At 34.6% G+C, this 16375-nt stretch overlaps 1 protein-coding gene across 3 annotated transcripts in view; it reads right to left on the bottom strand.

Moving 5' to 3' along the window:
- Cfap47 (cilia and flagella associated protein 47) overlaps window positions 1–16375 on the bottom strand; it is a 246663-nt gene that overhangs the window by 127008 nt on the left and 103280 nt on the right. For all 3 annotated transcript variants that reach the window (XM_050129779.1, XM_050129780.1, XM_050129781.1), the window contains 3 exons: window positions 13671–13752; window positions 11806–11928; window positions 4230–4422 (listed from right to left, as the gene is read on the bottom strand). In XM_050129779.1, the coding sequence (XP_049985736.1) occupies window positions 4230–4422; window positions 11806–11928; window positions 13671–13752 (398 nt within the window). The remainder of the gene's footprint in view (window positions 1–4229; window positions 4423–11805; window positions 11929–13670; window positions 13753–16375) is intronic.

Here is a 16375-nt window from a genome sequence, read left to right as displayed (position 1 = left end):
TCTATGGTATTAGGAAAGTTTTTATTTATTTATTTATTTATTTATTTATTTATTTATTTATTTTTAGGAAAGTGTTTTGGTTGAAGAAATTCTCTACCCTATGAGATACTTAGAAGATGGAGACCTATGGCTTGAAGAAATCAAAACTGGACTATGAAAAAGACTATGAGTTAGAAGAGTGAAAAAAGAACTCTCAATTACAAAGCAGTTACTACAGTGAAACTGAAACAAGAAGGGAAAGTATCTGGGAACCAGGTGTATATTTGAAAAGCTATCCAAAACTACATGGTAAAAAGATTAGACAGAACTCATTGCTGTTGTTGAACACATATCCTACTTTTTAAATTCTCAAAAAGGCACATATTCTTCATAGTTTTTTATATCCTGCCATTTGAAATTAAACGAGAATATGCTAAGTATCAGAAATCCTTCAAGTCCTTCTTTCACTCCCATTTCCCCTGAAAAAGACATGTTTAAATTAAAACTGGCATTTGAGTTTCTATTTCCATCTAGTTTAACAATATATTAATTCAAATAGATACCTTAAAATTCAAACAAAATGTTGGTACAGAATAGTATTATGAAAAAGAGACATGGCTGTTAAAATCAAAATTGAATCATTTAAAGTCATAGAAAGATTAATGCATTTATTTTACTGAACATTAGAACTGACAAATTAATTCTATTTTAGATCATTTCAAGATATGTTTAGCAGCTTTAGTGAGAATAATCCATGTAGCAAAAATTCAAGCATTTTATTATTTAATAAGTATAATTAAACATATTTACATGTGTAATCTTCACTGTTATCTAAATTTAAAAATATTTTATGTTAATTAACAGAAAATTGTACAAATTTATGTGATATGATATATTTCAGAACATGAATATAATGTATGATAATCAAAAAAGGATAACTAGCATATTCAATTGCTTTCTATTGAGAACATTTAATATCATCTTTTCTAGATATTATTAAACTATACTACTGCACTATGAATCAATCTTTGTTTTTAAAGAGATCCTGTATCCATGCCATTCTATGTCATATTTCTTCCATCTTGTCATACTAGAAATAAATAAATCTGCAACTTTTTGCTATGGAATTTATCTATTCTAGGCATGTAACTAATGTAGAGGCAAAAACTGCATGCTTTTGAAGCTTTTGACAGGTCACAGGTTAAGAGCATTTGTTGTTCTTCCAGAGGAGAAGGATTTGATAGCAATATCCACATTGTGACACAAAACTCTCTTTACTTCTGATCTTCATGGGCAATAAGTATGCACATGGTGTACACACATGCATGCAGGCAGGCAAACACTCATACATAAAATAACAAGTCTAAAATAATTTGAAAATGTATGCTCTTATTTTGCCATCTGGTATGCTTTTACTTGGCATGATTACATAATTACACACTACGAAATACTATTCAACAGTAAATAAAAATGGAATCATGACCTTTGTTAATAAATGAGTCTAGAAAAGATCACGTAGAGTGAAATAACCCAGACACAGAAAGGCAAATATTACATTTTTCTCTCTCATTACAGGCTCATAGCTCAAAATCTTTAGACATAAATAAATATTCTGGAATAAATGCAGAAACCAGGAAAGACAAAAGAGGCCATTGCTGATATAGAGGGGTTTGGGGAGCAATACAAAGAAAAATATCAGGGTGCGAGTGATTTGACTGGAAAAAAATGGGAAAGTGGGGGAAAGCTTCCAAATGGGGAGTAAACAGTGCCACAGAGTGATAATGCCTTTGATCCACAGCAATCAGTATGTCGAGATAACATGATGAGAGCAGAAATATCTCACATGCCTTCACAGTAAACAAGAGTCTTCAATAGGACTTAGTGCCCACACAGCAAGGGGTAAACCATGCCTAGTACTGGAAACCTAGCTAACTGCCCAGGGATAAAGAAGTCATGGATCTTGAAGGAAAACTGACAACCACTACTTTACTAAATCAGCATAAATTCCCTGACTAAAATATAAATGTTGTTTTCCTTACATCCACAGATAAATGTAGCAATCGCCCCTCCAACAAAGAAAATTTTGTTTACAACAGACTGAGACCATTAAAGAAAATCGCAATATCAAATTGCAGAGTTGTAGAGCCCAGTCCCAAAAGACATATTTAAACAAGACAACTCCTGAACCTAAGAGTCAGGTAATATTGAAGAAGAGGGGCAAAAAGATTGTAAGGGCCAGAGTAGCAGTGATTTTCAGTAAGATTGTGTCTCCTAGTAATACCAGAAGCTGATGTGGGAGTGATTTCTTATTAATAAAGAAACTGCATAGGCCCATTTGATAGGCCAATCCTTAGGTAGGCGGGAAAAACAGAAGAGAATTCTGGGAGAAAGAAGCTTAGTGAAAGAGTCGCCATGATTCTCCTGCTCCAGACAGACGCAAGTTAAGATCCTCCCTGGTAAGCCAGCTCGTGGGCTATACAGAATATTAGAAATGGGTTAGAACAATATGTAAGAGCTAGCCAATAAGAAGCTGGAACTAGCCGGGCCAGGCAGTGTTTGAAAGAATACAGTTTCCGTGTAATTATTTCGGGGCATAACCTAGCCATGCGGGTGGGCAGGTGCCGGGGACGCAGCCCTGCCGCCCTTAATGCAACAAGAAGCTACACACATAAAATTCTCATCAACATGACTACCAAAATATGAGCTGAACAAGGACAACAGACATGCCAAAGTGGATGGGGGAAGCCCAGCAGGCTACACAAGTAATGAACTAAAGTCATCCAAGGAATGTTGAGATTAAAAAATTAACTTCTCAGGGAAAAACATACCTGTTGGTTATCCAATGGTCATCCCTTAAAGCATACATACCAGTAACATTATACGGACTCAGCATGCTATACTTATCACATTCAGAAATGCATGTGCATGCTCACACACACTTATGTACAAAGTAAGAAATAATAAAATATAAAAAAGAGGTCATGATTTTGAAAAGAAAGTAGGGAGAGGCATATGGGAGGGTTTGAATTGAAAAAAGAAAAGAGGAAATGATGTAAGTTTAGAATAAACTCAAAAAAATAAAACGATTAATTTTAAAAAGAGATTGTACCTTTAAGGAAACCTATAATCTACAGGGGGGAGCCAGATAAACAGATACATGTTATATTGAAACAATTTTGTTCAAGGACAAATAAAGAACCGAAGTGAAATAGGTGAATTTAAACCTAGTTTGGAGGGAATATTAGATAATAATAACTTTATTTTATAAAAAAATACAATTGAAAACCTTAATAAAAACGAAACTGTACAATCTTCTGCTTAGTTCTAGGACTTAGATTGAACTTCACGCATCGAGTATTAGCAAATTCTACTCTAATCACAAAAGATTTGCATATATCCTGAGAAAAGGAGTTGATTTAAAACTAAAAACGCATTTCCAAACATTTCTGAATAAAAACAGTTAATGCTGAGGACAAGAAGAAAACTGTATATATTGGCTATATTAGCAACTAGATTTTGCAAAAGGAATTTCAGGCTCTTGGTAGAGAATTCAATGTAGATGTTTACTGGGAGAAGAGTTAAATAATTTTGTATACCTTACCATGATCTGTTCACAAAAGAATTCATTAAAGATTATTTTCACAGAGTGATATACAACATGACAGCCATAAATAAAGTACAAACCGAGTTTAATACTTTACAGAGCTGAAAATGCTAGCAACAACGCTAGGGGTGTTTTTAATATCCAAATTTCGAGAGCATTTCTATATATATTTCATCATTTCTTCTCCTAGACATATTAAAAAAGCATCTTTTTTCTTTTTTTATTGCTTTATAAATAATACCATTCAAAATTTTACCTCCTCCCCTCCTCCCAATTCCCTCCCACTCCCCCTCCAGTCCTAAGAGAAGGCAGGGTACCCTGCCCTGTGGGAAGTCGAAGCCCATCCCCCTCCCATCTAGGCCTAGGAAGGAGTGCATCCAAACAGACTAGGAACTCAGAAAGCCAGTAAATGCAGTAGAATCAAATCCCAGTGCCATTATCATTGGCTTCTCAGTCTGCCCCCATTGTCAGCCACATTCAGATAGTCCGCTTTGATCACTTGTAAAAAGCATTTCTTAATATCTCACCTTGAAGATCGTGAAATGATAGCCATCTTGAACCAACCAAAATAAGTCATATATGTATGGCTCCTTTTATATCAATTTTTGCATTGCAAATTATAACTGTTTAAAGAAAAATATCATACCGCATTTGTTGGTTTTCCATATAACATGTCGATGACTCTCATAATTTGTATTCAACCAACTAAGTAGAATCCTTTCAGCATTAGAATATATGTTGCTGGATGCAAAACAGGGGTTGATTTTTGAAGTGCTCGCCCCACATATGCGTGGAGCAGAACTGTAGGAATGTGGTGTCACTCGAGATAGAATCATAACCTGGAATTTCGAAAGAAATAATTATTACAGTCAGATGGAAAATAAACTCACATCTTGAAAAGCTAATTATCCCAACTAGATAGGTAAGGGAAGACACTAGTATTTTGTGGTTAATGGACTTTGTCTAGAACAAGAGAATTGATGAGGGATGTCCCACTAGTGGTCAGTTCCAGTCTTCAACTTTTTGCTTGAATACCATTTATACTATGGAGTTCCTTACTATGCAACTTGTAACAAGACACTTCTTAACTTTTTTTTTTTTAAAAAAAAAAAACTATACTTGACAACAGACCCGTTAGAATGACAATTCATTAACTGACATGAATTTGGCATGCTTTTAGTTTTCTTACAGTTTACAAAACTTAAAATTTTAAATATCAAGATTACTTATCTGTATTAGTAACTATTCTTTGTTTTACCCATCTGTATTAGTTACTTTTGATGCTATAAGAAAATATCTGAAAAGAGTAGGTTAAGGAAGAAGGGCTTTATATTAGGTCACAGTTTTAGGGATGGGAGTCACTGTATCCAAAAATGTGAGATAACTGATCACATTGCAACCAAAGTCAGGAAGCAAATATGGATGAACATAAGTGATAGGGTCAGGGAGGCAGACCAGAGCCATGATAGATTTCTAATAGCCCCTGCCAGGGATCAGGCCATAGTTTCAGTTTACTGGAACTGACTGGTGCTGAGCAACCAGTTTTGGGGAAAGACAAAACCCAGGGGCAACCAATTAGAGGGTACCCCACCACCTTGTTCAGGCTAAAGAAAGTAAAGATAGTTTCTCCGACCCTGCAGCTGACAAGTCCCTAATCATTGAGTGGCCAACCAATCCTATAACAACCCATAAACTGCTTGTTTAAATCTACCAATCAGCCCCCAGACTAATCTCTCCTCCCTGGAATTCCCATATCTAGGTTTAACTGGGGCCTGTGAGCATCTTGGGCTATTGCCATGTGCCATCCCATCATGTTGGATTAATAAAGTGTTCTTGCTAATTGCATACATAACTGGTGTTCTTTTATGGGGGCTTCTCTTGGACCTTAACAGTGAGTACTCAAATTGCTTTCTTTTTATCCCAACCTAGACCCTAGCCTATGTAATGAATGGTATTGCCTATATTGAGAATGAGCATCTTATCATAATTGTCCAATCTAGTCATTCTTTCACAGATAAGTCCAGAGATTTTTCTTCTAGATACTGTAAATTTGACAGTCAATATAAACCATTATCCCACTCAAAATACAGTTTAATATTAAACTTAATGGGTATTTTTGTTGGTTGATTGGTCACTAGATCTCATGTATCTCAAGCTAGCCTCTAACTGGCTTTGAAGCCAAGGCTGGCCTGTACCTCTGATTTCCCTGTCTTTTCCTGCTGAACTGGGAATATAGGTGTGTGTCAACATGTCAGGCATATGTGTATTAAAGGAAATAAAGTTACAAAGGCAATTCAATGTACTTTTATCTCATGCTGTTAATTTTGGTAAGGAATGTCACAATTTCGTTCACTAAAAGTGCACTGCATATGAGAAGCAGAAAAATATATCAAAGATGTACTAAGAGCTACCTTTCAGAAGTTTTTGGTATAGATTCTAGATGACAGCAACAATGAGTTTTATTTCATTATATATTTAGCCAGATAACATTATTCAGTTATAGAGTGACAGATATTGTAAAGCATTCTAATTAAATGAGTCTGCTCTACTCTTTACATTATATGCATACTTCTACCTCAGTTCACAAAGCACATCTTGATAATATCATAGCTAGTTCTCCAACATCTTGGATGTGAAGAACACAACCTGAGTGACATATTTTCTAGATATATGGTTGCACTGTTCACATCTACCCAGCATTCACCTCTCCATTCTGAAAGTTTATTGTGGACAAATGCCAATTATCACTAAAGGGAATGTTTCCCTGACAAAGAACCACAGAGCCCACATAGCCCACTTCTCAAACAAAATGTTTGATACTTATCTCAGAGCCTGCTCCTGGGATAATCCAACTTAAAAAATTTTCATATTCACATGTGTAACTACAGAAAAGGCGCTCATATCCTCATGTATCATATATTTATGCTATATCTCAAGTATGTACAATTTAAAAATGTGAAAGGTCTCATACTGTCCTTTCCTTTCCATAATGGAAACTACATAGAATTTTTACCAAATAAATCTAATGTAGAATTTTGGAGTTTTATCTGAGCTATGTGGTAAGAATAGCAATCCATAAATATGAAAAGCATTATTTTAGCATTTCTTATTAATTTTTATGGTAGAAATATAGCATGTATTAGATCTATAACTCCTTAGTTTCAAATCTGATATACTTTAAAATGCAACCGAAAGTCTTGGAAAAGGATTCCTAGTCCTTTCTGAGGAAAAACAAATGATGAATTACATAACTACAGCTAATGACATAAATGTTTGGCTCTGTTAATCTGAGGGAACTTTGAAATCATCTGTCAACTATCACAGCTACTTTGGAAAGAGAATAAGATTTACAAGCGAACATTTACTAGGATGACAGATTTAATGATGGACAGATATCATTATATAGAGGTATAATTTAATACAGAAAGACTCAAAATATACACAGAAAATTGTTTTTACAGAAGTGCTGTTACTACCACTGCTGAAATATTTACCCATTTTCCCTGTGCCACAGAGAGATAGTTATTTAAATGTTTTAATATACATAGCTATATTATTGATATGAGTAATAAAAGCATATAGGAAACATAATACCTCACACACACACACACAAAAAAAAAAACTGGTCGGTGGTTGCACATGCCTTTAATCCCAGCATTTGAGAGGCAGAAGGAGGCAGACCTCTGTGAGTTCAAGTACAGTCTGGTCTACAAGGGCTAGGAGAGGGGCCAAAGCTACAAAGAAACCCTGGATCTCAAAAAAAAAAAAAAAAAAGACTTCACACAAATCAGACACATTTGGAGGAACATGATAGTATTCGATGTTTAACATAAAAATCATGAAAGTATGAATTGATGGAATAAAATGTGAAGTACAAAAGGCAGAATACCTTGTTAAGTATGTCAACTAATTTGGAGATATAATCCTTGGCACCTAAAAGTCCATAAGTTAATTGACATTATCTACCATTATTTAAAATTTGCTTATTCACTCTAACTCAGAAACTGTCAGGTTTCATAAGAAAAAAAATCAGTAAATATGGACTAAACATAGTTCAAAAGCCTGGAACCAACAAAACTTGAATATCTAAAATACATGAACAATTTTCCCCATAAATACCACTTAACAAAGTGAAATCAAGATTAGATAAACAATTTAAATAGACCTATAACTGACAAGGTAATAGAAGCAATATTAAAACTATCCAAACTACACATACAAAAGTCTAGGGCCAGATCTAAGTGCAAAATGTTACCAGATATTTGAAGAAATCTAGCACCAGCACTCCACAAATTATTCCATGAAATAGAAAGAGAAGGAACACTGAAAATTTCACTTTACGAGGCCAAAATCACCATGGTACATAAACCACACAAATTCAAGAAAGAAAGAAAATCAAAGACCAATTTCCCTCAAGAACATTGATAGAAAAACACTCAATAAAATACTGGCAAACCTAGCCCAATAACAAACAAAAAATATCATCCACCATGACCAAGTAGGATTTAACCCAGAGATGCAGGGCTGGTTCAACATAAGAAAATCTGTCAATGTAATTCACCATATAAAACAAATGAAAAGAAAAATTCAGCATCATTAGATGCTGAAAATGCCTTTGAAAAACTCCAACACCTTTCATGTCAAAAGTCTTAAAGACATCAGGGATACAAAAGACATACCTAAACATATTAAAAGCAAATATAACAACATCATATTAAATGGAGAGAAACTCAAAGCAATTCTACTAAAATCAGGGACAAGACAAGGTTATATACTCTCTCCATATCTATTCAATATAGTTCTAGAAGTTCTAGGTAGAGCAATAAGACAACTAAAGGAGATCAAGGGGATACAAATTTGAAGGAAGGAAGTCAAAGTATAGCTTTTTGTATTTGATCTGATAGTATACATAAACTAACCCAAAAACTCTACCAGGAAACTCCTACATCTGATACATACCTTCAGTAAAGTGGTTGGATACAAAATTAATTGAAGAAAAAAAACAGTAACCCTACTATATACATACAATAAATAGGTTAAGAAGATATCAGAGGGGAAAAAACACCCTTCAAAATAGACACAAACAATATAAAATATCTTCGGGTAACTCTAACTAGGCAAGTAAAAGACCTGTATGACAAGAACTTCAAGTCTTTGATGAAAGAAATTGGAGATGAAAGAAATTGGAGAAGATATGAGAAGATGGAAAGATCTCCCATGCTTATGGATCAGTAGACTTAACATAGTAAAAATAGCCATCTTACCAAAAATCAATCTACAGATTCTAAGAAATACCCATCAAAATTCCATCACAACTCTTTATAGACCTAGAAAGGACAACCCTCAACTACATATGGAAAAACAAAAGTCCTAAGATGGCTAAAACAGTCCTGTACAAACTTCCAGAGGTATCATCACCTCCAATTCAAGTTTTAATATAGAGCTATATATTAAACTCTATATTTAAAATAAAAAACTACATGATATTTGCATAAAACATGCAGGTTGATCAATGGAATTGAAGACAGAATAGTAAATCCAAATATCTATGGAGACTTGATTTTTGACAAGAAAACCAAAATTATATAATATAAAAAAGAAAGCCTCTTCAACAAATGGTGTTGGTTTAACTAGGAGTCAGCATGTAGAAGAATGCAAACAGATCTGTATCTATCACCTTGAACAAACTCTAATCTAAGAGGATCAAAGACCTCAACATAAATCCAGCTACATTAAACTTGTTAGAAAAGAAAGTAAGGAATAGCCTTGTTCAGTAGCTGTTCAGGAGACAACTACATGACCAGAACACTAATTACAAAGGCACTAAGATCAACAATTAACAAATGGGACCTCATGAAACTGAAAAACTTCTGTAAAGTGAAGGACACTATCAATAGAATAAAATGGCAGTCTAGAGAATGGAAAACCATCTTCACCAATGCTACATAAGACAAAGGGCTAATTTCCAAAATAAATATATAACTCATGTAATTGGACATGAAACCCCAAATAATCCAATTAAAAATGGCTTGCATATATAAACAGAATTTTCAACAGAGGAATCTCAAAATGGCCCAAGAATCACTTAAAGAAATATTATTCAACACCCTTAGCCATCAGGAAAATGAACATCAAAACAATAGTGAGATTCTATCCTACACTTGTCAGAATGGCTAAATACACAAGTGGCAGCTCATGATGGAGAGGATGTGGTGCAAGAAGACCACTCCTTTATTGCTGGTTAGAAGTGCAAACTTGTACAGTTACTTTGGAAATCATATGGCAGTTTCTTAGAAAATTGGGAATCATAGCATCTTAAGAACCAGTTATAACACTCTTGGGCATACACCCAAAGGACACTTAACCATACTACTGGATACTTACAAAACTCTGTTCATAGTAGCTTTGTTCATAATAACCAGAAACTAGAAACAACCTAGATGCCATTCAAGTGAAGAATGGATAAAGTAAATGTGGTACATTTACACAATAGAGTACTACTCAGCAGTAAGAAAAATGATATCTTGAAATTTGCAAGCAGATGGATAGAACTAGAATTATACATCCTGAATGAGGTAACCATGACTAAGAAAGACAAAGATGGTATGTACTCACACGTAAGTGAATATAAGCAGTAACGTAAAGGAGAACCAAGCAAGTTATGACCCACAGACCAAGAGAAGATAAATAACAAGGAGGGCTCAAATGGGACAGGGTATATGAATCTCAATGTGAAAAGGAGGGGTTTGTAGGTAGAATGGGAACAGGAGGGATAAGGTGAGTGGCCAATAGAGGGATAGAGCACTGGGAAAGACAACTATAATTTGGGGACATCTCTGGGATGAGCTGGAAACCTAGAACAATAGAAACTCCCAGGTATCTATGAAGGCAACCCTCTAGCTAAAGCTCCTAGTAATTGGTGATATTACCCTGAACCAGCCATCTCCTGTAACCAGACAAGACTGGGGAAGGACTGACACATCAAAACAGCCACAAACACTTTGACCTATAATCCTACTATGGGACTGCCTCATCCAGCCTTAATGGAAGAGGAGGTGCTTGCACTTACTGCAGCTGGATATACCATGACCAGCTGATAGCCACAAGAGGCCCTCCTATATCTTAAGAGAAACAGCAGAGGAGGAATGGATGGGGTGAGAAAGGAGGAGAAGCCATGTGTGGATGAGCTAGAAAGAGGGAGGAAAGACTAAATTTTGATTGGGATACAAAAACTAAATAAAATTGATTAATACAAAATATATGGATTAGACCACAAAAGAAAAATATAAAAATAAATTGTTATAAGAAGCTACATTGATGGGCTGACGAGGGGGGGGGGGCTTGATTGGGGGAGGGGGAGGGAAAGGGGAGGCAGAGGTGGGGAAGAGACAGAAATCTTTAATAAATAAAAAATTTAAAAAAAGAAGCTACATTGATAATAGTCATAAATAAAAACAATAAATGATGGAGGGGGTCATCTGTCTATCTGTTGCTTACATTGGTTAATTAATGAAGAAACTGCTTGGCCTGATAGGTCAGAAGATAGGTAGATGGAGTAGACAGAACAGAATGCTGGGGAGAAGTGAGGCAGACTCCATGATTCTTCGACCTGAGACGGATGTAAGGCTAGAATCTTTCCCAGTAAGCCACAACCTCGTGGTGCTACCCAGATTATTAGAAATGGGTTAATCAATTAGCCAATAAGAGGCTAGAACTAATGGGCCAAGCAGTGTTTAAATGAATACAGTTTATGTGTTGTTATTTTGGGTATAAAGCTAGCCAGGTGGCGGGACACAGCCCGCAGTTCCTTCAACAAATAAAGAAAAAGTAAAAGGGAATCTTTTGTCAGCTTTGTTTCTAAACTCCTAAGAAATTGCAATTCTGGGCAATGCCCATATATTTGATGCTTCATTTAAATATAGTAACAAATATTCTCACATTAGTAACTTATTATATTAAAGGAACAGATTTTCAACTTATTTTAGGAAAAGATTAAGTCAGAAAGCCTATCCTATAGCTGAAAATCTAGTACAAAGGACAGAATACACCAATGGCAGTTCTAGGTCATTTACTTTCCAATAATTTCATAACGAAGAAAAAACTAGTTTATTTAACCTACCATGTTCTAAAATTATTTGTAGCAGCATTTTCACTACTAAAACTATTGCACTAATCATGTGCCTAAACAAAAGCATAACGGGTAACAAGAGTGGAATTATTACCTTGTATATCTGAAGAAATACATCTGTCCATGCCCGTGTACTCCAGGCTTCAAAATTATCCATGTCTATATTAACTGAATACTTTTCCTTAATTGTACAGAGAGCTGTATTTTTAGTGGAGGTCTTGAAGAAATGAAATACAACATCATAAATTAAAATTCAAAGCAAAAATTAGTGTCAAATTTTAATTATATAAGGTTTTTTCCTTTTTAAAAAAATTGAGATGATCATTTTATACATTTACACCTGTGAAAGCACAGAAAATACTCATACAGAGTATTTCTAGGGGTAAAAGTTACACACCGTGATAATTTGAAAGAAAATGGCACCCAAAGGGAGCCATTAGGAGGTATGGCCATATTGGACTAGGTGTGGTTTTGTTGGAAGAAGTATGCTATTAGGGAGGCAGGCTTAGAGGTCTCATATATGCTCAAGCCATGCCCAGTGAGTCAGTTCACTTCCTATTGCCTGCAAGATGTAGAACTCCCAGCTCCTCTTCTAGCACCATGTCTAATCCCAGCTCCTTTTCTATCATCATGTCTCCCTGTATGCTACCATGTCCTGTCATGATATTAATAACTCTGAAGTCAACATAAAAGCACAGTACAAGTTCCTGTCTTTCTTTGGCATATCAGTTTGTGACTTCCACAACTAAAATTCATATACCCCAAAAATAATTATCAGCTAGAGGTTTTCATAAGATGTATTAAGAGAAAAATATATATTTAATGATTAATTTCTCTTCAGTCTCCCCTAACACCACGTAAAGGGAAGTAACAAGTTCCTATGTGCTGTAGAATAATGCTCTTATACACTGTAAAGATTTGTCACTTGTATTGGTTTAATAAAATGGTGAGTGGCCAGTAGCCAAGCAGGAAAAGTAGAGGTGGACTGACCAGACTAGGAAAATTATGGGAAGAGGAAAGGCAGAGAGTCATTCACCACCCAGATGCAGAGGAATCAAGATGAGAATGCTGCACTGAGAAAAGGTACCAAGTCATGTGGCTAAACATAGAAAAGAATTATGGATTAATTTAAGTTATAAGAGCAAGTAAATAACAGGCCTGAGCTAATAGGCCAAACAGTATTGTAATTAATATAGTTTCTGTGTGATTATTTGTGTCTGGGTGGCTGAGAAATGAAAACAGATTATCTGTTTACACTCGTGAAATTAAAGATTATTTTTTTTCTGGAAGATATTCATCCATAAAATGTACATTTAAAGATAAACTATATATGCCCTTTTCCTTTATTAACCCTCAATGTGTACAGTATAAGCTTGAGGCATAGAGTCTGAATTCCCAGCAACCATGTAAATGTGGGATAGGATTGGTGGCCTGCCTGTAGTCCTAGTACCCAGAAAGCAGACAAATTGGCAATATGGCAAGCTAGACGAGATTAATCAGTTATATACAGGTTCAATCAAGAGACCCTGCTTAAACTATAAGACAAAGTGTGAAGAAAAAACTTGACATCAACTTCTGGCCTCCATATACATAAGCATAGAAGAATGCTCAAACACACACACACACACACACACACACACATATACACATACACACTTGGACCTATATACATGTAAACAAGCACACATATACATGCACACCTCACACATAATCCTGAAAGGAAAAAGAAAAAAGTCAAGGATTCATTTTTCAACAGAAATCTTAGAAAAGTTTTAATTAATGTCCTCCCATTAGCACACACACACACACACACACACACACACAATTATCTGTTAAAAGGGCCTTAAGCTTTAGTGTATTTCAGATACAAAAGGCAAAAAGTTTAAACTGGTGATTTAAAAAAGGCCATATATTTGTAAATTTAGTGACTGTTTAAAATTTTCCTAGATATTATCTTACTGTAATTTCAAGCCACTTCTTATAATCCTCTGGTCCAAGTAAAAATTCTGGAAGTACATGAGAAATGCATCCACCTTGAGCACTGAAAGAAACCCCAAAATTATAGAACTATTTTAAACACTTGCTGTGACTTTCAGTTACATTATTTCAATATTGTCATATTTGTTATATTTGCATAATTTATTTAAAATCCATGCCAATAATGAAATTATGCATGGTATTGCCTTTATGAATTTGAATAATGAGAAAATTTAATGTTTGTAATCACAACTATATTTATATGTTCATTGAATATATAGTATCCTATAACTTGGGTCTTTTTAGGCAAGATAATTATTTTATTACTGTCTTAACAATTACAATTTCAAAAACATCTACAAAATGCTTAAATACAACAAATCAATCTATGAGATCATTAGTAGTCCAATAACATATGAATGACTACCACACAGTTTACCTAAAACTTTACATACTCCTCCTATAAATAGCCATCATAGTTAAATTACTATAGTGTTGAAAAAGTCTTTTTTTCTTTGTAACATGAATCATTACCAAGACTATCCATCCTAAGGCATAAATTAGAATTATAGTACATATAATTCCATCAAGTTGGAAACGTGTGAGAGAGGTAAAAGAGAATAAAACAAGAGACAGACAATTCAGAGGTATATGGAGAAACTAGAACATATCAATGTGACTAAAGCAATGTAATATTTTAGAAGGAAGTTGTCGTTTCTAACAAAGGCTACTCACAGCCTAATGAAACAGGATGAAGTAAAGAAAAGCTTATCAAGGAATAATTTAACTTGTTAGTTATGAGTACTCTATTGTCTAGCTGAATAGAGCTGTGTAAAAATTGAGGATGATTAATACAGTTGTGGACACTGATATCCACTTTTTTTATTTCCAATATTTCTCAAAGCCTAACTTTATGATTAATTAGACTGCAATTATGTTTTTGGCTCACCAGTAGATTTTATGTCTACTTTGTCATCTTTTATAGAATTGTATTAATGACACATTTGGTTATACTTTTCCATAGGCTTACTGCTTCAGTACCCTAAGTTTACAATGAGTATTTGAAAACAAGAATAATTATAATAAATTAATCAATTCTAAATGTAATCCTCAAATATTAGAGGTCTTTAAAATTCTAACTTAAAATCTAAACATGACTCATGCAACCACTAAGTAGTAAACAAATGTCCATACCCATTGAGGTAACAATTTTAGGGGGGAGCAAATAACATTTACAAGTATTGTGCAGTTTAATACATGTATTTCCTTGATGAAACATATGCACATATCTTTGATTAATGATACGATTTTATTAACAATGTTGTCACTTTCTAAATGTTAAGTAATTTTTTATCACAGTAAACATATCCTGACAGCAATGAATTTGCTGATGAAGAATAAATCTGAATGGCTTGGCTTTAATGCCAAAAATCATTCTACCATACCTGCAATGGTCATACAAAAAAATGTCAAAATAGAATGACCCATGTTAATGTCAAGACATTATACAGAGCACATTTCCATACAAAAGCACACAGTAGAGCTAAAATTATTTACATAATTGTATTTTTGCTATTTTCTATAACTGACATAATTTTCCCATCCTCTCACTTTGACTTCATTTAGAGCAGTGGTTTTAACCTGTGCATACGACCCCTTTGGAGGTTACATATCAGATATGATGAATGCCATGTAATCATATTATAATTCACCACAGTAGCAAAGATACAGTTATGAAATATCAGCAAAAATTTTTATGACTGGGGGTTAAAATATATGGGAATGTATTAAAGGGTCCCAGCATTAGGGAGGTTGAGAATCACTGATTTAAAGGTATGGAGAAAAGTAAAACTTTAACTTTCATATATGCTCTGTTTTATTAATGTTATATAACTCCTCAAATCTCTTATGGTAAAAACTCAAAATTTCAGACCTGTCCCTTATCATTACCATTAATGAAACATGGCTTTGGGGAAGGTGAATATTCACTGTCATTAAAGACTCAAATTCAACGTCAGGTTTCCTTATATTCACAATACCATGCTAAGTCACTCATCCACTTTTATATTTTCGATGTGTTACTCTTTTCTAAAGAAAAGCTAGCAAATTATCTCAAGTCTGTTGAAATAGGAGCGGCGGCAGGGCTGCGTCCCCGGCACCCGGCCGCCCCCATGGCTAGCTTATGCCCAGAAATAATTACACGGAAACTGTATTCTTTCAAACACTGCCTGGCCCGGCTAGTTCCAGTTTCTTATTGGCTAGCTCTTACATATTGTTCTAACCCATTTCTAATATTCTGTGTAGCCCATGAGCTGGCTTACCAGAGAGGATCTTAACCTGCGTCTGTCTGGAGTGGGAGCATCATGGCGACTCACTACTAAGCTTCTTTCTCCCAGAATTCTCTTCTGTATACTCCGCCTACCTAATTTTCTATCCAATAAAATGGGCCAAGGCAGTTTCTTTATTAGTAAGAAATCATTCCCACATCATTTCCCCTTTTTCCGTTTAAACAAAAAAGAAAGGCTTTAACTTTAACATAGTAAAATTACATATAACAAAACAGTTATCAAGTAAGAATTACAGTTACAATATTTATATCTATTTTATCTCTTATCATAACTAAGGAAAACTATAACTATCTATTCATTCTTCAACTCCATCAAAGACTCCAGAAGGATATAATACTA

The sequence above is a fragment of the Alexandromys fortis genome, unplaced genomic scaffold (genome assembly GCF_014885135.2).
Source record: "Alexandromys fortis isolate MF-2015 unplaced genomic scaffold, M_Fortis_MF-2015_v1.1 scaffold_313, whole genome shotgun sequence".
Lineage (NCBI taxonomy): Eukaryota > Metazoa > Chordata > Mammalia > Rodentia > Cricetidae > Alexandromys > Alexandromys fortis.
Note: the sequence above shows the minus strand (reverse complement) of the source record. Positions and strands in the feature narration are given on the sequence as shown.